Genomic DNA, 27,515 nt, shown 5'->3' with positions numbered 1-27,515 from the left:
CCCATGGGCCAAAGCCTTGTTCTTTGGAGTATTACTTTTGGGAGATGATGGAGACTTTAAGAAGTGGGAGCTAGTCTGAGGTATCTTGGCCCCTGGGGGCCTGCCTCACAGAGGGAGTAGCTGGGAACTCAGCCTGTGTTCTTTTCTCCCTTGTCCCTCTTGGCCATGAGGTAATTTTTGGTTTGACTCCATCATAACCCCTTGTCACAATGTCCTGCCTCACCACAGCTCCAAAAGCAACAGGGACCATCAGCTACTTACTAAACTTTCCAAACTGTGAAACTCTTACCACTGGAACACTGGGCTCAGCTGAGGTCAAGAACCATAGTGTGAGTTAGTGAGTTTTTCAGACACATCTCCCAGGACCTTACACCCCATGCTTGTCTGTATCTCTTCTTTGGAGAGTGAACTCCAGGGGAATGGTGATGGTGTGAGTCTGGTTTCTATTTGTGCCTACCACATCATTTATTTTACAATGAGTATTTCATAAGTTTTGTTCAATAAGGAATCATATGTATATGTCTATTATTGCATCTTTAAGTTTATACTACAGTGACTCTTCATTCTTCAAGCACAATCCAGGTGGAAAGAGACACAGAAGACAAGGAGATGGTGCAGGACTGAAGATAAGGGTAGCCAGAGATCTGAGCTTCTTTAGAGTTGGCTATTTCTGGACCCAAGCGGACAGACCAGGTGAGAAAACTCTCTATCAGCTATACAATTAGCTGATAGAACTAAAAACGAAAAACTAAAAACTACTAAGGATTTTATGCTTATTAAGTGTAGTCTATTCCAGGGTTTGAAAAGAAGAATGGCAGCTTTATATTGCAGAATAATTAATATACTTTTGATTCTAAACAGTTTTATGGAGGCACGTATCTTATAATAAGAGTGCAAATAAATCTTAACTGCACAATACTTTTTTAAAAAGGCAGTTTTGCAGAGAAAATTCTGCACTAAACAGGCTTTATTTGTTCTTGTTGGTTTGTACCCTGTTCTTAGATGCAAGTGGCAAACAGGTTGAAGAGAAACACAAACTTGGAAATGACCAAGTCCCAGGTGCCAACTCCCACAGCAGCAAAGTCGGTAGGGTAGCGTTAGCCACATTCCTTTACAATAACAAAATGTGCGCTGACTTTCTCCTACTGGACAACCTGGGTCAGGGACCCAATGGTCAATGTAGGCGTCCAGCCAGGATCCTCTTTGACAGGCTAGAGTACCTGTCCAGCTGCTGTGACATTGGCTCCTAAAGGCCCACAGCTGTCTTTTCTAGAAAACAGTGCCCAACCACCTTCATCAGGAATCTATGTACTCACTAAAGGACAGGTGAGCCAGTAGCCAATAACCTGGGTACATTTGGGCCACCTTTTTGCCACCAGTGGACTCACTTCTGTGGTGCAACCTGGATCTCCCTGTGGGATCAGACTGAAGCAACACTTCAACCACCCTCTAAAGTGGTAGGATTCCCTAGTAATGCCCATAAACTCTAGTGGCTGTGAGATCTGGAAGCAGACCATGAAGTTTCCCATTTCTAACCCCTCACTCACCACCTCTGTGAGCCTGTGCCTCAGTGGCCCTATCAGTGACAGCATGCACTTCACAGGATGCTGTAAGGATTAAATAATAGGTCCAACACTTCAAGTTATTACTGTGATATGCTGTGACATGCAGTTTACAATGGCCATGAGGTAACTTGTATCATTAAAAAGATACATTTCTGTTTTAAAGAAACATCTCACCAGAGTTTACAAGTAGAATCATAATGGCACTTAATTGAGACAAAGCACTGAAAAAAACAAACCTCTGATATACTTACAGAATCAACCAGGATGTAAGAATGAGCATGAGACTCTCCTTCCAAAGGCTGAGAAAAATAGAGATCTATGGAATATTGCACATCTGGTCCTAAACAGATGGGTGTGGGAAGTAGTGTGATTCTGTATTAGGAGAAAGAAAGTGAACATGTCAGACACAAAGGCTCAGTTATATTACCTAAGTGGCCACAGTATTTGGTAGCATCTCACTTGATGGGAGACTTCATCGTTGGGGCTAAGGCAAGGCCTAGTCTACATCAGAACCTTTGAGCTGACTGAACAGTCAATTTATACTTCCACAGGATTTATACTTCCACAGGGTTGTGTCAAATAGCAAAATCTTAGAAGGCACTGGCATGGCTTGACTTCTCTGGAGAAAGCACAGGCATAATTTCTACTGTGCTGTTATCTATTTCAGATGCTACGATCTCTGATGCAGCACAATGAGTGGCTTCAGAATTAGTAGTGTTTACTGAAAAGGCTCTTGGCTATGGAGAGAATGCAATGTTCTATATGTTGGAGAGGGGAGGAAGGAAGGCAATGGGTAGGGAAGATGAATGGAGAGAAGGGTGGGTGAATTCAGTCATAATAGTCAATATACATGTGTGCAAATGGACCCAGGGAAATTGAGGGTTAGATGGGGTTGGGAGAGATGGGAGAGAATGCTTGAAGGGTAACATTGAGTAAGATGTATTATACTCGTAAACTGAGACTTGGACCAGTCATTTAAGTATTCTTCTCTTTGATGAAGATATTCCTCTGGAGTATTTGAGATTAAATATAATATTAAAACACAATGTGCAGTGTAGCATGCAGTAAATTCATAATAAATGTGACCATCTCCCTCAATAGGCCTCTTCCCCACTTAGTAACCCAGGATCAACACATGGGCCAACTTCTAGGGAAAAAAAACCCATGTTTAAAGTCAGGCCCCAAGCATACCTGGAAGCTGCTGGCAAGGTAAATGCCAGAGGTGTTAGTTGTGGCGTCCTGTGAATGCAATGGTCACTCACGGCAGGGGGGTTCACCACAATCCGGACAGTCCAGTCGGCTGCAGTCTACACAGGGAAGATATCACGGCATGTCACTGCAGGATGCAAGAAACCCGTTTGTCCCCACACTCGTATACTTACAGATAGGAGAGGGTGTGGGATTGAATTTGCAAGCCACAGATCACTTGGGAAACAGAGTTTTGGAGTTGAAAGACATTTGGGTGGTTTTCCAACAGGCCCACCTCTCTGGTGTCTACATTGTGATCCAGGCAGGAAGAAAGCTGTCTGGCTATAGCTATAGCCCAGGGGCCTGGAAAACCCCTAGCCTTCCTAACTGGTCCAATCTGTCTTCAAAAGAATTAACAAAATCATCATGGCTTTGGATCACAGAAAAAAGAGCAACAAATGGAATCCTTTATAGACGGTTACACATTCATGCATCTCGTACATGCATACACACATGGTAAAGAGAGGAGGGAAAAGTGGGATGGGGGATGGGGAGGAGATAATTAGCTATATTCTGGAAGCCTTACAATTTGAAAAGGCTTTTTAAGCTGTTGGGAATAAATTTCTTTTTTAATGGCTTTCATACTTTAATACTGACCAGGTCAGTTTGTTGAAATCCTTGGCTTTTCCTTATAAGCAAAAAATAGGGAAGTGCGTCCTATCAAGAGTTACAAAGTAGGCCAGCAGTAGTGGCCATGTGACATGCAGTGACCCCCTTCTAGAATGTGGGCACAAGGGATTTGGGGCCTCTAAGACCATTCCCTGCTCAAACTGCTGGGGCCTAAACTCAGGGACTCAGGGTTGTCAGGCCAGTGTTTTATTACTGAATCACATATCTCCGGCCCTTCCTTTGCTTTCCTTCCTTCCTTCCTTCCTTCCTTCCTTCCTTCCTTCCTTCCTTCCTTCCTTCCTTCCTTCCTTCCTTCTTTCCTTCCTTCCTTCCTGCCTGCCTGCCTGCCTGCCTCCCTCCCTCCCTTCTTCCCTCCCTCCCTTGTCTCCCCTCCTTCCTTCCTTCTCTTTTCCTTCCTTCCTTCCTTCCTTCCTTCCTTCCTTCCTTCCTTCCTTCCTTCCTTCCTTCCTTCCATTCTCTCCTTCCCTTCCATTCCCTCCCTCCCTTCTTCTTCCTCCCTCCCTTCTTTCTTTTTCCCTCTCTCCCTCTCTCTCCCTTCCTCCCTTCCTTCCTTCCCTCCCCCCCTCTCTTTCCATACTTGTACTGATGCTTGAACTCAGGGCCTCACACTTTCCCTTGGCTTTTTCACTCAAGGCTAGAGTTCTACTTCTTGAGCCACTTCCAGCTTTATGCTGGTTAATTGGAGATATAGTCTCCCAGACTTTTCTCACAGCCCAGGCTGGCTTTGAACTGTGATCTTCAGATATCAACCTCCTGAGTAGGTAGGATTATAGGTATGATCCACTAGCACTAGAACTAAAACATTTTTTTTTCAAGGAAGATGGCTGGCATGTTTCATATTACCCAAGAAAGTGTTAGGAACTACTGCTTTAGATCATGTACTTTTAATATTTGGTTCCTATTCTGTTTCAGATTTCTCCAGAGGTATAGGGCCTGCATGTGGTAGTAGCAGACTAATGGGACCTTATGCAATTAGTCTTTCTCTGGTTACAAGGCAAGATCTAAATGCAAATAAAAAATAAAGGTTTCTGCTGCATCTCTGAGTCAGAATATCTGTGCATTTTTGTTTATTAATTTTTGAAAGAAACATCCCTAGAGAAACAGAATTTGTGTTGTTTCTTTTGCTTATTTTTCTTATACAAACATTTTGTCACCACTTTCTTCAGCCTGGTCTTTCAAACATTTAACTGCAACTTTAGCTTCACCATGAGTAACGCACGTATGTATATGTCTCATGGTGCTACTTCAATATCTTAAGGAAACCCTTTGGCTTATAATGCTTTCCAGATGGTTATTTTTCCTCAAGTCATTTTATGATGAACTCACTTAGCAAGGCTAAAATGCTGGAAACTATGCGAGAATTTCTCAGCTTTTTGCTACCATGGAGTTGGAGTTGAAGAGTACCTGAGTTTCATAGCGAACAACTATGGTGAAATCCATAGGAAAAGGAATGTTGTTGACAGCAAATCTCAAGCCAGCCCCAGGGAGAACCCTGGCAAATCCAGGTCCAGTCCACGTAACAGGGCTCCCAGCTTCCAGCTCCCGCAAAACAATGTGAACAGCAGACACCTGGTCAAAAGTCACGGAGAGGAATGTAAATTTATTGGCCTATAGTCAAGGCCTGTAGGAGTTCAGGAAAAAAGAAAAGTATTTCTGTGCATCTATAGGCTCCATGTGAGTCATGGTTAAATTATTTCAACCAGAACACAGAAGAATCCTGCTGAGAACAATGTGCTGGGCTGGCAGCTTTGGAACATAGACCACTGCACAGAATAAGGAATGAAAGTTGTATCACAAACCACTTTTAATGGTCAGTACCCTGTGTACTAGTGAGCTGAGCAAACTCCGTATTAACAACATTTTCTTGGCTGTAATTGTGGAATTCTAGCCAAAATAGGGAGGAAAAAGAATATTCCCATGTTTTCTTTGGGGATCTTGTCTCATATGCATGGCAATGAGAAAACCCACGTGGCTTTATTTCCTCTATGTTTCTTTTATGCAGCATGAGAATGTTCTTGATGGATGAGAACCCTTCAGAGTCTCTGCTGGAGGTATGCCAGAGGCCATCTGGATCCTATAGATAATATTCTTTAATTACTTTTGCATCTGCCTCTCCACACTTGCAGCCTGAACTCAAAATCTGTTTTAGTTATTCTTTGCCTGTGTTGCTGCAATAGCTTTTGGCGATACTCTCCACTCTGTCCTTGTTCCAGTATCTTCTACATACTGTTGCCAACAAAGCATTTCAAACTCTACCTAATTGCCAGCAGTGTAATGCTCAAATTACTTAGCCTGGAGTTGAAGTTGCTCTGTGATTTAGCCCCAAACTGCCTTTCATTTAGTAAATGCTTACTTAGTAACGATTACATGCTAGCCTCTGAATGAGGAATATCAAGATGAACAGGACTAGATACCTGGCCACAGAAGGGTATTACAAAGGAGACAGAAATATAAATATGAAACTGTACCACTAGATTAGGTTGTAATAGACCGATATATGTAAATTCATCCCATTGAATGTTTTTCAAACATTAAAAAAATACCCTCATGTTGCAGCAGATACTGTAGGTGTCCCTGCCTGATCCTCTTTGCCTGGTTAGAAACACCCACCCTTCCCTCAGTTGCTGCTAACAGTTCACTGTTGACCCTCTGCTCCCCCATCTAGAGAACTGCTCTTCCACACTCCTGATTCCCACAGCCCTGCTTGGGGAGTTCACAGCTAATAACAAGTGGATGTGAAGGTGTTAAAGGCTGGCCTGAATGTCTCAAGGAGCAGGATGACTTTGTCTGCAGTTCCTGTTCCTGAGCTCCCCTGGGAATCAACCCAAGGTTTATTTTATCTGAGACTCAACCTTGCTCTTCTCTTTTTCCCCCCTTTACTCCCTTAAGTTTTCCTTCCTAATAAATCACATGTGGCTGAATCATGTTTTAGGCTCTGTTTCTAGGTCTCTTGACCTGAGATAGTTTGTACCAGATTGTTTTCTGAATGAAATAGATACCTATGTTGTAATTCCGGAGATGAATAATTTCACCTATTCAGCTGGCAATGAGAATCCCCATGTGTAATCTGTACCTGTGATCTCTGGCAAGAAGTAGTGGTATAATTGCTGAAACTTATGCAAATTAGGACTGGCTAAGGAAGAAAGCCTTGGCTTATGAAGTATTTCTGGCACTGAAAGATATAGAAGAACCATAACCAAAAGGATGATTACCGTTCAATACCTTGGATGAAGTAGAAAAAAAAACAGGCTAGGACAATCCATCACTCATTTAAAGCAGAATGTGGGAATCAGAAGGTCATCTTGGAGCATATTTAAAGAAATTCTCACCTTCTTTTGTGAGAAGGAAGGAAGAGCTAAAGACTAGTCCTAGAGTCCCTAGAGCAGGCTGATTTCCAAACCTAGGTAAATAATCTATGCCAACCCCAGGACCTCAGAGGGAAGAGCAGTGGGATCTTGAGACCGAATGAAACCCTCAGGTTCTCCTCAGTGCTTGTAGGCTGTCCTTCTTGAGAAATACAGCCTATTGCTCCACAATTGAATACAATGCAGGGCCCTCAAATGCAGACAACACATGTGCCTCACGATAAAATACAAGCTTTCCTTAGGATCTGCCTGGACTGTCTCTCCTGACCACATGCTTAGTAATTAGGGTCAAGGCTTAGCATGATCCAAAAGGGAAGTGCTGATCTTGAGAAAGGAGTTGCAAGAGCTGGCTCACTCATATCATGAGCATCTAGAAGAGAATGTCTAAGTGTGGAACTTAATGAGCAGAATATGAAACTGGATAAGGGGGAGTCTGTTGATTTGAAGCCACCTGGGATCTAAGATTTTACAGCCTGGCAAGGGCTCTGGGTGTAGATAAGTTACTTGAGTAGCTATGGGAAATGCAACAAAAGTCATGGCCCAGAACAAGTGAAGCAGAGATGCCAGAATTTCTGGAGCAGGCTATGGAGGAAGAGAAGCAAGACTCATTGAAGTATGTGTGCTATAGTAGATTTAAGCTTAATTCAAGACCAGAAAACCACTAGCTATGTTCCTAGTGGGGGTGCTGAAAGGCTATTCACTTACCAAAACAGTAAGAAATGAACTCGGAAGACTGGTACCAGATCTCTGAGAAGCTGAGTATGGACAATCTCTATAGTCTGGTAAGATAGATGATTACAAACGGAGTTCCTTATTAGGAATGTGGATGACAGAAAAGGCTGGGTAGCAGCATTTAACTCTCAAAAGCAAGATGGGTTTAATAATTATAATGGGCAGCAAGGCTGGAATAGAAGACAAGGGGACAGGGCTGGGAAGGTGGCTCAGTGGTAGAGCGCTTGCCTTGGATGCCTGAGGCCCTGGGTTCAATTCCTCAGCACCACATAAGCAAAAAAAAAAAAAAGAAAGAAAAAAGCTGGAAGTGGTGCTGTGGCTCAAGTGGTAGAGTGCTAGCCTTGAGCTGAAGAGCTGTGAGACAGCTCCCAAGCCCAGAGTTCAGACCCCACAACCAACCCCCTCCCTCCCCCCCAAAAAAAAGAAGACAAGGAGACTGACCCACAGGAATCTTTTAAATAAATGACCAATAAATGATTAATCTTGCTCTTTCTAGGAGAAAAACAGAAAAGCACTTACTAAAGACATTGTTTAATGTATGTATTTAAAAATGAGCAAGAAAGAACCAGCAGAAGGCCAGCTGTTCCAGGAAAGACATGATCCTTCTTTGAGTTTTTAGATTTGATCTACTCCTCAGTTCACTAAAGGTTCACCAAAATCTCACATCCAGGGAATCTAACTGGACACTGACCACACAACCCTATATAAAACAGAAATGCTCACAAAATTATAACTTATTATGTAGTCTTCAATTACACTAAACCAACCCACAGCATTGATTGTGTGGCCTACTTACTAATAGATCTGCAGAGTGACCCATGGGGCCTTGGGATAATTACGACAGGGTGGGAGAATATTGGAGAAAGATACATCTGAATTGGTCTAAAGGGATGAGGAGAGTCTCCATCTCAGTGACACACAGGTGGTGCCTTCAGGCAAAAGGCAGAAAGTATACCCTGGAAGCACAGAGTGGGTTTTCTTGAGTAGATCAGAAATCACCTGGTGCCTGGCATACATAGGTTTCTTAGCCAGCCCAGATTTCCTGATATAGCATCTCTGGGATTGTTTCATACAAGCTCCCTCCTGAGAACACTTGTGCACAGTATAACGTGAGGATCTGGGATCAGTGCCTCAGGGTCAAGGGGAAAGAGGAGGTGTTGCAACTTGTCTCTCCTCTTTCAAGGGGCCCACAGGTCAATGACAGCTACTTCCAGCCCAGAGTCAGAGAAGGCTTCATAGGGATGTAGGCCGGGGATAGAAACAAGTAGGAGAACACAAAGTCATCACAATTGGTGCACAGGGACTGGGCAGGGAACAATCCCACAAAGTGTTCCTTGACTTTCTTAGGTGAATCTTCACCCTTCATCTGAAGCCTATGCGGCACTGTACATAGCTCCTTGCTGTATTTAGCTCTTTCTGCTTCACGCCATGTCTGTGACCATGTTTCAGCAATCTCAGAGGCATGCTCATGACCAAAATTTCCTGATGGGGGAGCTAGATGATTCTTGTGCAGTTACATTGTCTCCATCACTTTATCCACTCAATAAAGACTTTTCTTGGTTGGTCGTCAATAAAGACTTTTCTTGGTTGGTCGTGGGGCTTGAACTCTGGGCCTGGGTGCTGTCCCTGCACTCTTCAGCTCAAGGTGAGTGCTCTACCACTTGAGCTACAGCACCACTTCCAGTTTTTTCTGGTGGTTAATTGAAGATAAGAGTCTCATGAACTTTCCTGCCCCGGCTGGCTTTGAACCGCAATCCTCAGATCTCAGTCTCCTGAGTAGATCGGATTACAGGCATGAGCCACTGGTGCTAGGCTTCAATAAAGACTCTTATATTGGGGCTGGGAAGGTGGCTCAGTGGTAGAGTACTTGCCTCACATGCATAAGGCCCTGGATTCGATTCCTCAGCACCACATAAGCAGAAAAACCTGGAAGTGGCGCTGTGGCTCAAGTGGTAGCGTGCTAGCCTTGAGCTGAAGAGCTGAGGGACAGTGCCCAGGCCCAGAGTTCAGGCCCCACCACCGACAAAAAAAAAAAAAAAAAAAGACTCTTGTATGTAAGGGGACTGACGGATGTGCTGTGTCTGTGAACCAGACAGTCCTCGTCCACTTTCCTTTGCTTCTCTAGCAGAACCATTTGTGCATGTGCACAGGGAAATGCTCCACTCTCTGTGTAATGATTGAAGGAATGAATGAGCATATAGATGGACATTGGTCTTGACTTTGAGTGAATAGTAGTTGGATCTTTGGGCTTTTGAAGCCTTTGGAGGAGGGGTCCCTGAAGAGGTGTCATCATTTTGGCTCTCACACTGGCACTTCCTAACTGTAACCATCTTGGTGTCTGGGGCACAGACACAACAGCACCCTAAAGCACAGTAGCGCATCTCTTCTTCAGTTAGGAGGAACACCCCTCAGCACTTCACATCTCCTTGTTAAGATGAGTTGCCTGGATTCACCAATACTCTAGAACCCAGCTTTCTAGAACAACTTTGTTCTGAACAGAAATAAAGCTAGTAGAGTTTTCCTCAAAAGGTCCTATTACTCTGAGCTTGGTTCTAAACACCTTCCTTCCATTTCTATTTATGAAGACAGGGCTTACAGGAAATGAGGACTTGAGGGGCCAGGCCTAGGGTACATGACTAGTTTTATTGGTGGCTAATAACAATGGTCATTAAGAAATGGCTTTACCTTATTCTGCTCATCAGCACGTAGGCTTTGCTTCTGATTTTTGTTCAGTATTATATTTCCTCTGTCCATTGTGAAATCATTTCCTTGTTGCTGGAAATACACATCACACGTTGGCAAAGCTGTTGCTAATATCTTAAAAAGAACAAAGATGATAAGTTAGCTAATCATAAAAGGAATCAATCATTCTATAGTACAAGAGTTTCAGATTACACTATCACTTAAAAAGTAATTATAGTTCTTATTTAATAATCTCAGGAATAGTAGATAGAAATTTCATCAAGTGCAAGCTGTAGCCTAAAGAAGAAATACTGAAAATGGGGACTGATGGATGTCCCTTTTCCCATAAACATGGATATGATCTTAATATTATGAGAATCTGGTAATCTTCCAGAAACCAATCTAATCATTACAAACACAGTAAAATATCATTTGAAGTGGTACTAAAGACAAAATTATTTATAATATATTTTATGATTTTTTTCTGTTTCCTTTTTTTCCTTGTCAAGGTGATGTACAGAGGGGTTACAGTTACATAAGTAAGGTAATAAGTACATTTCTTATCAAACTTGTTACCCCCTTCCCTCTTTTTTTCTGTTTTTCTCCATGACCAATATTCTGTTGAATTCTGCTATCAGCTCTCTGTTTGGCTATGTTTATACCCCTTTGTCATTCACAAAGCTAAGTAAATCCTAAGGATTCAATTTCAGATTCTGTAGGTATAGTCACTTAAAAATTTTAAAAACTTGCCATTGTAAAATGACATTTTGAAATAAAGCCAATGGGAAAGTAAAAAAAAAAAGTCTTGGGAAGAAGCTATGCAATATGTGTGTGTATATGCACCACACATATGTAACATGTTATATGCAACATTCATATATGTAATATCTATATAACACCAGGAGTTTACAGCCCTGAGGTCAACTATGATCTGCTTTGGAGACTCCATTTGTCCCACAGTTTACTGTTCAGACCCTCAGCCATGTTCTTTCTCTCTCTCTCTTCCATTTATTTTCTTGGTCATGGGGCTTGAACTCAGGGCCTGGGTGCTGTTTTGAGTGTTTTTTGTTCAAGGCTAGTGCTCTACCACTTTGAACCATAGTGGGACTTCTGGTTTTCTGGTAGTTAAGTGGCGATAAGAGTATGATAGACTTTTCTGCCCGGGCTGGCTTTAAACTGGGATCCTCAGATCTCAGCCTCCTGAGTAACTAGGATTACAGGCCTGAGCCACCAGCGCCTGGCCAGCCATGTTCTCTCATCAGCTCCTGTAGCTTCCTCTAGGATGAGGAAGCTTTGGCAATGCCATTGTGGGATTATGTCTATTTGCATTTTCGCTTTCTTCATGAATTGTACTCATCTTGCCACAAAATTATAAACTATTCTATTTATATTACATATAAAACACATATTATGGAATTAACATTAATTCTATATTACACTTTATTCAACTCTATATTATATCAAACAGTCAATATTGGCTTGAGACATGTTTTCCCCACATGTAGTATGGTGACCCATACCCCACTCTTTTCTTTCAAGACATTTCTGAAATCAAGTAAACAATGCTTCCTGAAATGCACAGAAATCATCTGTGGGCTCTTGTTAACATGTAGTCCTGACTCAATAGTCTAGAATATATGTGAGCCTCTAATGAACTCCCATGTGATGCCAATATTTTAGGCTGCTGAGTACATTTTGAGTAGCAAGGATACACATAGACATATGCAGTTACCCTTTTAAAGATTCACCAAGAAAGTTAATTTTATTTCTTCTTAATTCTCCAATTAGACTACTAAAAGAATTATCTGTAAGATTCAGCTGGGTTTATATATTCCATTTATGTATTTATATTTCCATCTCTGATCATTGTCTTCTCTCTACTACCTCTAAACTTAAACCTTATTCCTCCTGTGTAGACTATTGCAGACTGCTCTTCTCACCAACCTGGCCTTCTCTTCTGCTAAACAGTTTGCAGGAACATTAGGACATTTTCTTCACATCATTTTCTTGTTAATAAAGCTTCAATAAGTTCTAATTGCCCAGATAATAAACTTTAGTCTCTAAACTTATTAGGAATGTTCTTATTTCCAGGTTTTCTTCCTTATTTTAACTCCTTGATCTATTTGTTGATATACCTGTATTGATTATATTCTGAGATGTTATTTATAACTTTCTCTGGATGGAATGTCTTCTCATCTGTCTACAACTGAAATTACTTTGCTTTCAGGACTCAGACAAATAAATCTACTGAAGCAGGAAGCCTATTTACAAGGGATCCCTTATGGTGCTAAAGTCCTAATATACTTATAGACTATTGTTCTGACCCATCTTGAGCCATTTACAGAAAGGTACTGTCTAAATAAGAATTGATAGGGTGAGGTACCCTTAAGAATCCTTTAACTGAGAACTCGGCAATAAGCACATGGGTAGGCAATATTTTAATGAGTTAAGGGTAAGAGATTTGGAACCAGATGTACCAGTGTTTCTGTTCAGGACCCACTGTCTACTGCATGTATGTCTTTGTCTAAGTTACTTCACCTTCCTAGGGCCCACTCCCATCTAGAAATTAGAGATGATAATTTTCAGATTAATGAGAGAATTAAGTGAGATTATATATATATATATATATATATATATATATATATATATATATATATATATATATATATATATATAAAATGTGAAACAGTGCATTACACTAATGAAAGTGTTTTTTATTTCCCTTTCTCTTTCTTTTGTGCTAGTGCTGGAGAGAGATTCCGGGAAATGACTTGGGACTGGAACTAGGAGGAGTTCCCCTGTTTTATCTAAATCCTTTCTTCTTCAGAACTGATTTTTACATGCTTTTCCTCCTTATAGATTTTCACCCTTTCCATTCCTGTATTTCTATTTTATGGTTGAAGTTACACTCTTAAGAACTTCATAAACTTTACCCATTATTCAGAAACTCAGAAACTCCCTACTATGTGTCAGGCAACATGTTAAGGCATTTTGTCCACCAGATAAAATGTGTTTAGTATGGAAGTGGCGCTGTAGCTCAAGTGGTAGAGCGCTCACCTTGAGCTGAAGAGCTGAGGGAGAGCACCCAGGCCCAGAGTTCAGGCCCCATGACCGACAAAAAAAAAAAAAAAATGTGTTTAGTATCCTTGGGGAGACAAGGAAGTAGATACTCCAAAAACACATTTTATCTGGTGAATGCCTTGAAAGAGCAAAGGCCATGTCCATATCATCACAATTTGATCTAATTAGCATTTATGTGCCAGCAAGAGGATACAAAGATAAACAAAATGCAGAGTCTGTTCTTGGCATTTATATAATCTGCATTTTCCTTGCTATAATACTACTCTGATTGACATCTGTGGGCAAAAGTATTCTGTGCTGGGTACTTAACCAATATGTCAAGTGTGTGCTGTGTATATTTACTGATGTGCCATCACATGAAGTCTGTGGAGGGAAAAAATGAAATACAAACCAAAGGTGCAAGTCCTTGGAGAGATGTAGCTTCCTCTGCCTCATAGAGATAGAAGTTCAAAGGAGCAAAGAAATAACCTGGGGCAGGTTCCGTGCATCTGCGGCCAGTGACGTGTGGGCGGCAGTCACACTGCCCATCTTTGGGTGAGCACCTGAGGGAGAGAATCCATTGACAAGACACATGGAGGAGCCGGGTGTAGGGTACTAGGTTAAGTGCCCCCCTGAGTTTGGACCAATTACCAATAGTCTTGTGGAAAAGTACTGTGAGCCCACGGGCTCTATCTGACTGAACCTGAAAGCCAAGTTCAGATTTAGGGAACTTCTTTCCTCTGTGACTCCTGGTTGTTCTGCTCTAAAGCCTGGAAAATAGAGTGTCAGAACCCTTCTTCTCAGGATGGCACAGGGTTAGTGATTTAGGCAGGTTGGGTCATGTGTTTCAGACATTCGTCCCATAACCTCTTGGGACACCTAGGCAGAAAGAGTGTTTGTCTCCCCGGTGGAGTTATGAGCTAAATAAATCAAATGGGCTTCAGTGAACACATTGAGGTCATTGCTTGAGGTCATTCCAAAACCCTGAAACAGAAAAAAGCTTTTACCTACGACTATGGGCAGATCAGACCAGAATGTGCTTCCATGGGGGGGAGGGGGAGATCAGTGCTATAAAGCATCACTCCTCATTTGACTTACCTGTTGGAATAAGCACCTCCAATAGCACAGTCACAGGGAGCACAGCCATGGAGATGGTCCCCTAGGCCCCAGGATCCAGCCTACAGAAAGAAACTGCTCATTGAGTCCAATTGTAAAGATCTCTGCTGTTCTGAAGTGTCATACTGAAACCACTACAGTGCGATTGCCACATGTCAGAGAGCCACACATCGAGACCCACCCTGCAGTAACCATCCTTGCCTGGGAATGGTCTCCATGGTCATAGTATTCCCATCTCCAGGGCTTTGGATAAAAGAGAATAGAAGGAAGGCCCATGCATGACTTCAAGAGGGACGAGATGGAAATCAATAATTCCTCAGACCACACTGCTTTTTGCTCAAGCTGGGTCATTTGAGGCCTCTCTGGAAAAATTTCTTACCACCCTATTTACAATTGTTTTAGAAAACCATGGTTCCTTTACCACAGTAATGCCTGGAGATTTACTCATGCCACACTGAAATGGTGGAGTTGAAGAATCAATTGAGCTGGTTCTAAGATAGCCAAAGATTATCACTATTCCGTAAAGACAATTATTCACAAACCCGTTGTGAACAGGAGTGAGAGTTAGCTCTGTGATTCAATGCTTTTTCATTATTGCAACATCTTGACCTTTATGCAATATAAACAGCTGGTGAGACACAAACAACTATTTCTTAAAAACTCTGATAGCATTTACTATAAAATGCTCACAAGGATACTTCCCCAGCAAATTGTAATTTAGCATGTTCAGATAAAAAGCATGAGTTTAGTAGCCAAGAAATTCTCATTTGAAAAGGTCTGAAATGTTCATTTTTTTTGTTACCTTGGTAAGTTCTTGTCCAAGTTGTCTCAAAAGTTCCTTTTAAGTATTAAACACTGACATAATGCGTAGGAAACACAGTAAAGGATTTCTGGTATCCCCCCCCCCCCAACCAAACCTTGGTTTAAGAAAAAAACAAAAAACAAAAAAGTGAACTGAACTGCCTGTGTCAAGATGTGACATGGAAAGTCTTGTCCAGGACAAAGAATTCTTGCCTTGTCAGTCATTCAGCTATAAATGACTATGGTCCCTGGTGGCTGCTTGGGCTTGTCTAGGCTGGACAATCATCCTGAAGTGGCCCCTGCTCAGTTGTTTTCTTCCTGCAAACATGACAGTCTATGATGCATGCTTGACAATTAACCCCCTGGTAACTCCAGCCTGAGTCTAAGGTTTGCCTGGGGGTGGTCTGATTTGGTGTCTCCAGCAATCCTGTCATCCAGAAGTGTGTCCTTCTGTACATGTGTGACCCCTGAAACTGATGAGGGTGAGCTTTCTCTTTTTATAAAAAATGTTTAAATTACCTGACCTGTCTGGCACAGAGTCCCTACCTCCTTCTAATATGTTTTTCAGGAAAATGACTTAAAATATTAGCCCCAAAAGATTTCTTCATAGGCATATGTTTCTTATTTATCAGCCCCATTTCTTCAGACACATCAAGGTCACTGTTCTTTTATTAGGTTAAGTTTTTGTTTTTCTCTGTCTAAAATGTCATGGTGGGCTGCCAAGACTGGAGAACAAAGAAAAGATCTGAGCTTGAACTGCTCAATTGTATGACATATTTCTTATGGAGTAAAAATGGTTTATATTACTAATTTTAGAATATACATACTCATGTTTAATGATGCCTGAGAAAAATCCAAAAGTTCATTTCCCACAGGAATCTAGAATACATTTTTTGTTGTTGTTGTTATTGGTCGTGGGGCTTGAACTCTGGGCCTGAGCACTGTCCCTCAGCGATTCAGCTCAAGGCAAGCGCTCTATCACTTGAGCTACAGCACCACTTCCGCTTTTCTGGTGGTTTATTGGAGATAAGAGTCTCATGGACTTTCTTACCTAGGCTGGCTTTGAACTGTGATCCTCAGATCTCAGCCTCCTGAGTAGTTAGGATTATAGGCGTTAGCCACTGGTGCCCAGCTTATAGAAGACATTTAAGCCAAGTTGTTGATTTTTTTAAGAGCTCAATTAAAATATTTTTAGGCAGAGGGTAGTAAGAGGAAGATGTGGTAAGAGGATATGTGGATATGTGGATAAGCTAAAAGAAAGATTGTCTCATCTTGTTGTCTACTGCCTGGCACTCTCAGGAGAACAATGGATAAAACCATTGACATCTCTGCTGGGTCAGTTTAGTCTGCTGGTAAATATTTAACAGCTAGCTCTCTACAGGAGCTAAGGGTAAGGCTCAGGGTGGAGGCTGATGGACACTGTGCCAATTTCTATAGGATAAAGACTCTCACCATAGGACTAGTGAAATATCATAGAACAAGGAGTACAATTAACAAGACTAAGGCCTTTCTGAGCATGACCACCAGAATTCATCATTGTATAAAAGAAAACTCGTAGACAAATACATACAGTGCATTCTTCACAGCGTGGTCCTGTGGTATAGGCCTGGCAAAAGCAGTGGCCTGTATCCATATCACAGGTCGAAAATGGAAGACTCCCAAGGGGGTGACAGCCGCAGGCTAAAAACAGAACATAGACAAATATTCTCATTTTTCATTTCTCCATTCTTGCGAATGTCTTTAACAGCTCACACTGAGCAAAATGAATGGCCACAAGAACACACAGCAGCCTGCTCTGCCAGGTTATTGTGTATAGTATGATACATGATTATCATACTACATTAACCCCACAGAGGCAATCCCCGGCCACATACTTGCAAATTCTTATGTAGTTCTATTGGATGGCAATGAGGAGGAACCATGTCAGCACAAGCTGGAATGCTGACAGCTATTCCGAGTGCTTCCAGGCGAGTGATTCAGGGAATATCATGTTTATGACTCAGTTTCCAGCCATTATGGTTGTCACTGACAGAAGCCTCTCTGGCAGATGTACACACCCCTCTCCCCCTCACATACATGTGCATGCTCTCTCTCTCTCTCTCTCCTCTCATTCTTACTGCTTCATTATCATTATTATTATTACTATTTTTTTTTACTTCATTTCTGTTTCTCCACCCATAGTCATTTCTCAGTCCTGCTTACGGTTGTGGAGACTCAAGAAGTTATGCAAGCTGTTATTTTCCCCTGCAGGAAAACTGAGTGTTCAAGAAGGCAAGCCAAATGGTCATGAGCTGATGCATAGGCCTGTCAAACCTGGTACATCCATCCAACGGAATGTTGTTTAGCCAACACACAAAAAATACAGATAAAGCAATACTTGCTATAACATGGGCAAACCTTGAAAACATTGTAAGTAAAAGAAGCCAATCAAAAAAGACCACATTTTACAATGATTCCTTTTGTATGAAGTGTCCACCATCAGCAGCTCTGTAGTGGCAGTGCCCTAGCAAGCACTAATTTGGGAGAGTAGGAAGGTAGTAGTTAAAGTGTATGTGGTTTTTCTATTTTGGTAAATAAATATAACAAAACTTATTGTCTTCACCACTTTTCAGTGTGCTAAGTACATTCACATTGTTTTACAACTAGCTCTTCACCTTGCGCAAAACTGAAATAGTATACCATTAAACAATAGCTCCTCTTTTCTTCACCCACAGGCTTCATAGCCATCATTCTTTCTGTCTCTATGATTTAAATACTTTAAGTCTCTCATATGAATGGAATTACATAGTTTTGGTTCCCTTTGGCTATTGGCTTAATGTTCTTAAGGTTCATCCCTATTGTAGGATGTGTCAGAATTTCCTTCTTTTTTTAAGGCTAAGTAGTATTCCATTATCCCTCTATAGTGTGCATTACTTATCAACTTATCTATCAATGGACATTGGGTTACTTCCATGTTCTGGCTATTGTGAAAAATACATATATCACCTTAAAAATCTGCTTGCAGTTCTTGTAGTTACATACCCAAAGTGGGGTATGTGCTGGGGGATTAAAATGTTCTAAAACTGATTATGTTACACAACTTTTGATGTATTAAAAATAAATGAACTATACTCTTTAAATGATACTGTATGACACGTTTCTTACATGCCAACAAAATGGTTACACACATATACCTACACACACACACACACACACACACACACACACACACACACCAATGTTCAAACCATTCTCAGAGGACATCATGCTAATCAGTGAACCACAGAGAGGCCTACAGTGCTGAAAATTGCAATGAAAAACTATCTTGGCCATATAATTCATTACGGCGACATTTAATTTCACCATCAAACCTGAGAAGAGTATTTTTTTTTGGGGGGGGTGGTCTGGTCATGGGCCTGAACTCTGGGCCTGGGCGCTGTCTCTCCGCTCTTCAGCTCAAGGCTAGCGCTCTACCACTTGAGCCACAGCACCACTTCTGGCTTTTTGTTTCTGCTTATGTGGTGCTGAGGAATCGAACCCAGGGCCTCAGGCATGCAAGGCAAGCGGTCTACCACTGAGTCAACTTCCCAGCCCTATAATAAAATTTTCTATAGACACCAAGTAGTTGTGGTAAGCCAGGCTGGCATCCTTTAGATAAAACTCCTATATTAATATGCTTAAAAAAAAGGTGTTTGCACTCATGGCCAGGGTGCTGTCTCTTAGCTTTTATGCTAAAGGTTGGTGCTATACTTGAGCCACATTTCTACTTTCAGCTTTTTGCTAGTTAACTGTAGATAAAAGTTTCATTAACATTTTTACCTAAGCTGGCTTCAAACCCTGATCCTCATATCAGCCTCCTGAGTAGGGAAGACTACAAGCATGAGCCACTGGTGCCTGGTTTAGTAAGCTTTCAGTGTCCTTTCCTTTTATTTTAGTTAAAACTTCTTGGAAAAAAAGAAACAATATTCCCAGAAGTGTTTCTATTCCCTATTTTAACCTTCCAAGCATGCACTCCAAGACCTTGAGTTGAGCATGCCCGGAAATGTATGTTTCCTTCTTGAATTATAACCTTACACTGACTATGTGCAGGAGTGTGCTCCCTAAAGTGCTTTTCCATATGAATAAAATCCCCTGCTTCCTTTGTTTCTGGAGGGCTCTGCTTTTGGGTTATCTCCAGTGCATTCCTTACCTGTTGCAGAGCAAATAGGAACTCGTGATGCCTTTGTGCGTGCTCATTGACTTACACTCACCGCGAGGAGTGTATTCAGTTGCTGGAGCCATTTTTCTAGAGGTTTCGCAACTTGGCGTTAAAATTCTTAGTATTTACTCCATTTGTTGCAGTTGGGGAAGGTGGGAGGGGGAGAATGTGAGCGCCCTCTGCTGGCAAGTTATGATACATTCAGTATACCAAGGAGGAAAGTTGTCCACTAATTTTTCAAGTTAAGGGAGGTATTGAATGACTTAAAGCCTCAGAGGCCAGTCAGGACTTTTAGGGGTTTTGCAGGGAGTGAATTTTAGGGGCAAGGAGAGGGAGAGAGAGAGGGAAAAAGGAAGATGGGGGAAAGAAAGAGGAGGGGGGAAGGAAGAGAGGAGAAAGGAGAGGAGAAAGAGAAAGAAAGAAAGAAAGAAAGAAAGAAAGAAAGAAAGAAAGAAAGAAAGAAAGAAAGAAAGAAAGAAAGAAAGAAAGAAAGAAAGAAAGAAAGAAAGAGCCCCACTGAACTGTAACATGCACCCACCCAGGGTGGTGGCCCAGTCTTGTGGACTTACGTCTGCAACCCAAAGGGTCAGAGGCGCTCAGGCCAAAGTAGCTGGGTTTGCACTGGTCACATTTGGCTCCTTCAACATTCTCCTTACACAGGCACTGGCCTGCCACAGATCCTAGGGAAGGATCAGAGTGGCTCACACAAATGCCACCAGACAGGGTCCCATCAGGGTCACATTCACAAGCTGGGGACACAGAAATGCATTGACTTAGTTAATTGCAAACTATGGGGAACTTTCATTATAAGCATAGCATTTTGCCCATTCTAGAACTATTAAGCTATGTTTAAATAATAACCAAATAAATTTGTACAAGTAGACTACTGGGCAAAGGGTTTCAGAAATGGCTCCCAGAGTAAGTTCAGATATATGTTGAGTAAGTTCAGATATATGTTGGATAATTCCATATATATACATGCATCTATCCAGACACTTTAGTCTGGAGGGGGTATCCTGACAAAGAGTTCTTCCTTATAGGCCATCAAGATCTACCTCACATAACTTCTCTTGTCTAATTCTGTCCTACCCTCAAACTATTCATACTATCAGCATTTTTTTCATATGGCATTCCTTATATAATTCCATATATTGTGTATATTTACATATACATATCTATGCATATATATTATTCTAAAGTCAGAGGAAAACTACTGTTTAGAAAATGATTTTAAGGATTGGTTCTTTTGGGGATGATGAAAATGTCTTTGAACTCGGCAAATGTGATGGTTGCATGACACTGAACTAGTCAATTGTTCATTTTAAAATGGTGAATTTTATGTTAAATGAATTTCAATGTAGTAAGAAAAATAAAAAGACTAAAGGTGAAAATAAGGTCAAGAGAACTAAGGGTGTATATAGTGATATTTGTCTCCCTGCAAACTGAAAGAAATCAGGTTAATGCCTAACCAACTCTCTGAAGCAAGGTTAAAAGATGTCTGTTCTTCATCACAGAAAAAGTATGTCTCCAAGGAAAGTACTATCATTCTTTTTGGCTTTTCCTGGACAATCTACAAGAAAGAAAGGAAAAGAACAGGAAGACATTCATGTCCTTGTTTTCTCTTTTGGAAATCTGGCAATAATGCAAAAACTTAAAGAAATTCTAGAAAAAAAGATAAGCAGGCACCAGTAGCACAGGATCAACAGAAGTATCAGCTTTTTTTAAAAAGTAGAAATATAACTCATTAAGGAATATAATATGAAAAAGGATTCTGATAGTGTGAATAATTTGAGGGTATGGCAGGACTAGAGAAGATAAGTTACATGAGATAGATTTTGACATAGTGTAAGTAAGAACTCTGTCAGTCAGGATGATTCTCATGACTACAGAGTCTGGGGAGACACAGACAGCCCTTGTAGCTTTGGTCTAGAGGACCAGTGTGTTGGTAGCCATTACAGGGACCCATCCTTCCTTTATGGTGCTGTTCCAAGGGATTCTACTTTAAAGGGAGGCAATAAACATCAAAAATAAACATCTGGATCTTAAAGGACAATCTTTCCCACATTTGTACATGTTTGCTTCAGATTAATAAACACAAGCTCCTCAAATTTAAGGTTATGTCTACAACCACTTAGGTTAGTGAGTTCAGTGGGAAAAATCCAGTCAGATCAGTTGTTTGGTGTCGAAACAAATGCTTCGTTGTCTGACATAATCTTTCAAGTTTGGGCTGTTCTTGGATTGTGAGTGGTGATAAAAACATTAGGTTCTGTTTAGTTTGGAGGAAAATTCACAATTTCCTTCTAATTAAAGCCACTTGCTTCCAGAGAATAAGGGACAAAATAGATTCATTTAATAACTGGCCAAAAGGAAATGCTCAAGTTTATTTGGGAGTCACATCCAAGGATCAGCACAGATTTCTAGATTATCAATTAATTATACACAGAAATACCCTTTGGGACAGAGTGACTAGAGAGTAACTCTACTTTGAATAACCCTATGTCTTAGCCTTTAGAAGGCCAATAAAACCAATTTAATCTTAGTAAACTTTTCTTATCAGTGGCTAAGTCTACCAGATCTTTGGTTTTGTTTGCATCATATGTAACTGTCTCAATCATAGAAGACTTAAAATTAGCCAATCTGTGCCTGGAATCTCTTTATGTAAATATTTAGGTTCAACCAAGGACAACTCAGAGAAAGGTTATATGAGAGTGCTAGTCAATCTTCTTGATACACATAATTTGTGTACATACAATAAACATGTGTTTAGGGGAACAGAAACTGGGGAGTCTCATGATGGAGATTTGTTATGAGGAAAAACTCCTTGTTTACAAAGAATGACTTCTTAATTTCAAATCAGGAATGTTAACTTCCTTTTCTTGCTTTCTTTCTTTTTTCTAAAGTACCATCAAATTAATCTTAAAAACAAGATTCATTTGATATATTTAAATCATCTGGCTTATAAATCTCTAAATTTATTTTATGACTCCTGGATTATGTTTTATAACATTGTAATTCCTTCATTCTACCCCAAAGAGCAATTTTCTTTTCTTTTCTGAGTACATAACTATAAACATGAATAAAAGTTTAGGGGGATGTGATGTGTATGTGTACAATTCACGATCAAGATAAAAATTGTAGGACACTCAGGAAATTTCTCTAAACAAATGTTTTCTGAGAACTTAGTTCTCTGTATCAATTTTGAGTAGGATATAGATCCACAGGAAGTCCCACATACTCATGGTGTGGGTGGTAATTGGCACAGTCACCTAGAGTCAAGTCTGCATTGGCTGATTAAGTTTAGAAACTGCATACTCCATGGTCCAGCATTTCCATCTGAGTTACGTTTCTTAGGGATAGTCTTTACACATGTGCACTAGCTCACAGATAGAAAATAGACCAATACATATTGACATATTTATAGGAAGAAATTCTTGGCAGAAATTTAAATGAAGTAATCAGGGCTAACCAATAAGGACAAATCTCAGAAATAGAATGTTGAAATATCCAAGTTGCTGAATGATACATATAGCATACAACCATTAATCCAAAGTCACTGTTGTCAAAAGTTTGACAATATGCCAATACATATTGTTTGTGATAAAAACATGTGTGCAAGTATGAAAACAAGCATGGTCATAATGATAAATATCAAGTCATTGAGAGTGTTTGCTCCTATGAAGGAAGGAGGCAAAGGGGGAAGCTATGCCTGGGGTTCCATTAGTGTTTGTGGTGTTTACTTAGTAAAGAGAGTTGGAAAAGTTTTGATGAAGCTGGTGGTATGTAAAAAGTGTTTATTCTATGACTGTCTATTTTTTATGCTTGTAAAAGTTGAGATTAAACAGAAAAGCTTTTTGCTGGATGCTGGTGGCTCAAGTCTGTAAGTCTAACTACTCAGGAGGCTGAAATATGAGATCTGAGGGTAGCAGTTTGAAGACAGAATGAGTAGAAAAGTCTGCAGGTCTCTTATCTCTAATTAACTAGCAAAATGCTGGACTGGAACAGTGGTCAAGTGGTAGAGCATCAGCCTTGATCAAGAAAGCTGAGTACAAGTGAGAGGGTCTGAGTTCAAGCCTCACTACTGCAATAAACAGATAAATAATAAAGGTTTGAAGTCTTTTGTGGGGGGAGGGGCTGGTCTTGGGCCTGAATTTGGGGACTGGGGTGCTGTTCCTTTTTAAAAAATATTCTCCCTCAAGTCTTGTGCTCTACCACTTGAGCCATAATTCCACTTCTACCCTCCCCCCCCCCCCCCCGGTTTTGGTAGTTAATTTGATATAAGTGTCTCATGGATTTTCCTGCTCAGGTTGGTATTGAACTGCAATCCTCAGATCTCAGCCTTCCGAGTAGCTAGGCATGAGCCACTGGCATTTGGCTTTAAGTCTTGTTCTTTAAAGAAGATGAGACCTTACCTCATTTATCTTAGAGCAAAATTGAAAAATAGAATTTCCTCAGCCAGTGACATGTTTTAGCCAATATCATTGTGTAGTTACTTTCTTGATTTGAGTTCTAGTGTTACCAACATGCCTGTGGCATCTCCTAAAGCTGCCAGCCCCTCTTGGTTGGATCCATAATAAAGTTCTGATTCATTTGGTATGGCCTAGGATACACAATTCTCAGGCCTGACCTGGATTATTTGGGTCAGCTTGTTTGGAGGTAGAACTGAAGTAGTCTTACCTCCTCACTCCCCATAAGGTAGTCTGAATCCCCTGCTAAGCAGAGTTGGGGCAGGCAATCCCAAAGGGGCCAGATGAGAATTTGTGGAGACAAATGCAAAGGACTGGGCAAGGGGAGGAACTCACGGAGGCATGCATAGGGATCCGAGATGGCCTTGAAGGGGTCCCTGTAGAAGAGGGGTCTGCAGCGCTCGCAGTGCTGGCCCTCGGTGTGGTGCTGGCAGTCCTCACACACGCCTCCACTGAGGCCACCACTGGCCAGGTATGCGGTCATGTCAAAGTGACAGCGCTCAGAGTGGCCATTACAGCTGCATGCTGAGAAGGCAAATGGAAAACGCCTGAGAGACTTTCAGAGGCTTCAGTGTCCCACATGCTCACGCTCAGCCTCCAAGGTCTCAGCCCCTGCTCCGCTTCATCCACATCCAAGCGTACAAAGGCCAAAGCAGGTCTGTCTGGCATTCTGACTCTTCTCATGTGCTGTCATAGTGTTCCCATAATACTCAATATATACTTTTAAAAATCACACAAACAGATAGAAATCATTCAGGCAAGCTGGAAACCATAGGGTGTGTTATGGTGTTCAGTGAAGAATATTTTTTTTTAATTTAATTTAATTTTATTTGAGAACATACTGTACAGAGGGGCTACAATTACATGGGCAGGATAATGCATACATTTCTTACCAAGCATTGCAGCCTCCTCCTTTGTTTACCCTTCACCTCCCTTCCCAGCCTCCCCCCTCCCCCCACCCAATTATACCCCCCTCCCCCCCCCCACACCGACATTGTAAAGCTGGTTTTGACATGACATTTTGTACTTCTCATTGTTGCAACAGGTCCACCTGAATCCTTAAACGACTTGTTTGTCCCCATCTCCTCCACATGTTATACTGACATCAAATATAGTGAAAGCGGGGGTTACACTGTGGGGGAGGGAAGTGAAGAATATTTTTGCTGACTTCATGCTTTGTAAATCTGAATTCTATTTATTTATTTATTTATTTATTTTTTAGTCATGGGGCTTGAACTCAGGGCTTGGGTGCTATCCCTGAGCTTTTTTGCTCAAGACTAGTGCTCTACTACTTTGAGTCACAGCTCTATTCCAGTTTTCTGGTGGTGAATTGGAGATAAGACTCTCACGAACTTTCCTGCCTATACTAACTTTGAACCGCAATCCTTTGATCTTAGCCTCCTGGGTAGCTAGGATTATAGGTGTGAGCCATACAGGCCTGAGCCACTGAGACCAGGCTTTTTCTTTTCTTTTCTTTTTCTTTCTTTCTTTTTTTTATTTAAATGTTCTATGCGCATTGGGATTTGTACATAAGATGTTGGAGTAGAGCCCAGTCAGTTTCTGTGCTTCTGCAAGGACAGAGGGCTAAAAAGGTGGCTACAGGCCACTTTTATCTCATGTGAGGCTCACTAAGATGACTAGAAGGCCACATAGTTGTTGGGAGAAATTTGTTTATCTTTGTTGTAAAGTCTGTGCTATGTCCCACAACCCACCCCCTCCCTGTAAACAGTCTGAGTTTGGTCATGTTTTGCTGGATTTGCGTACTCTGTCACAGATAGGTTCTTTTCATTAGAGCTCTTCTAGGGAACTTTCATTCCTTCAAGTCCTATTTTACCAAAACTTGGGAAAAGAAACTGAATAAGAAGATTGTGTGGAAGTTCATAAAAATGCAGAGGTAGCTAAGCTGTCACTGCAAACTAAAACACCTTATTAACCAAAATATTTCATCAGAACATGCTAGTCCAAGCCATAAACATAGATACTCAAGAGGCTGAGATCTGAGAATATCAGATCTCATATTCAATTAAGCAAAATGCTAGAAGTGGAATTGTGGTTCAAGTGGAAGAGCAAAAGCCTTGAGCCATAAAAAGCTAAGAGAGAATATGCTGACCCTAAATTAAAGCTACAGTATTGGCACAAAGACAAAAAGCCTAACAACAAATTAATTCCTGTATCTCGTTTTTTCCTGTCATCTTTCTTATGTATATAAAGTCATTTTCTGGAACATATGACATCTTGTTACCAAACCTAGACTTGCTTGCCTTCAGCAATTACACACAACTCCACCCCATTATCTAAAAATGTGCTGCATAGCATGCACAGTAGTTATCTTAATTTTTTTGGGGGGGGTGTCAGTTTGAGAAGTTGGTGATTCTTGTACATGAGGCCCTTGGAGCAATTAAGATATCACACAAGTGCAGCAGGGAGCCACAGCTCCATTTCTTCGGCTGCCTGCACCCCACAGAAGTGAAATACATGTGCTTCAAAATAAGAAAAGAGAACACACTCTTCTATTCAAGAACTTATTTTCACCCACCTCTGCAAGCGTTGTCCTGAGCACCCACAGCTGGCTTCCAAGGAGCATCCTGGAAGAAGTCCTTACATCGCTCACAGTTGGGGCCATCTGTATTGTGCTGACAGACACAGTGCCCATGAACCTGCAATCATGAATGAACAGAGTTAGAATAGGGCTTTTCTTTGTGTGTGTGCATGCATGCGCGCGCGCGTGTGTGTGTGTGTGTGTGTGTGTGTGTGTGTGTGTGTGTGTGTGTGTGCATGAACTCAGGGCCTGGCATGACACTTTTGCTTGTTGTTGTTTTTTTTTCTGCTCAAAGATGGTATGCTACCACTTGAGCCTTACCTCTACTTTCAGCATTTTTCTGGTTAACTGGAAATTTGAACCACAATCATCAGAGCTCAGCCTCTCAAATACCTAGGATTCCAGGTGTGAGCCCTCAGCATCTGGCTAAACAGGGCTTGTCTGTACATGGAAAATGAATTCCCAGGTCATGGTCCCTCTGTGGATTTTAGTTCCCTATGTGTTAGTGACAATACCAATCTGACTATATTCGATTATGTGCTTCACTAGTTTATAAGATTTAATAATTTCCAGAAGTATAGTCAATATTTAGAATAAATTTTGTGGGGATGCTTTTCTAAATTCTTGTTTCAGGACAGCACAAGGAACAAGATGTGAGGAGTGAGTGTGTTTTTGGAGAAGGGAAAATAAGGAGTTAGAAAAGAGAAAGAAGCTACAGAAAGACACGATTCCCTCAGGCTTTCACAAAATGCTTAAAAATGTTCAGAGAGATGTAGAGGTGGCTGTGTGGGAAGGTATCATGTTCTCTAGAGACTGAAATAACTGAACCTAATAAGTAAATCTGTATAGCAGACATACCCCTTAGGATTCAGCACAAGTGTACAGTTCTTGGGCTCGAATATGGCTCAGTGGTAGAACACGAGCATAGAATGTTTGAAGCCCTGGGTTCAATTCCCTGAACTGTAGAAACAAGAAGACAACAACAAAAGATACACTCTAAGAACAAGAGATCTACAACCCTGACAGCTTTTCAGAGCAGAAGAGTATCACAGGGCTTGACCATTTTTATAATATCAGGTGTCATTGAAACATTCTAGCTTTGAATAGAGGGTCGCATCCCCTACAAATTTTCAATAT

The 27,515-nt window shown here is 41.1% G+C and overlaps 1 protein-coding gene across 1 annotated transcript in view; it reads right to left on the bottom strand.

Moving 5' to 3' along the window:
* The window catches only part of Lamb4 (laminin subunit beta 4), a 91,255-nt gene that overhangs the window by 46,097 nt on the left and 17,643 nt on the right, over positions 1-27,515 (bottom strand). Inside the window, exons 8-16 of the mRNA XM_069996223.1 lie at positions 26,376-26,496; positions 24,176-24,364; positions 19,946-20,125; positions 16,770-16,879; positions 14,381-14,460; positions 13,695-13,845; positions 4,848-5,051; positions 2,757-2,872; positions 1,817-1,937 (exon numbers count right to left, since the gene is read on the bottom strand). Coding sequence (XP_069852324.1) covers positions 1,817-1,937; positions 2,757-2,872; positions 4,848-5,051; positions 13,695-13,845; positions 14,381-14,460; positions 16,770-16,879; positions 19,946-20,125; positions 24,176-24,364; positions 26,376-26,496 — 1,272 coding nt within the window. The remainder of the gene's footprint in view (positions 1-1,816; positions 1,938-2,756; positions 2,873-4,847; positions 5,052-13,694; positions 13,846-14,380; positions 14,461-16,769; positions 16,880-19,945; positions 20,126-24,175; positions 24,365-26,375; positions 26,497-27,515) is intronic.

This window comes from Dipodomys merriami, unplaced genomic scaffold, assembly GCF_024711535.1.
Source record: "Dipodomys merriami isolate MVZ:Mamm:240054 unplaced genomic scaffold, mDipMer1.0.p SCAF_5, whole genome shotgun sequence".
Taxonomy (NCBI): Eukaryota; Metazoa; Chordata; class Mammalia; order Rodentia; family Heteromyidae; genus Dipodomys; species Dipodomys merriami.
This window is presented reverse-complemented; position numbering and strand designations above follow the sequence as displayed.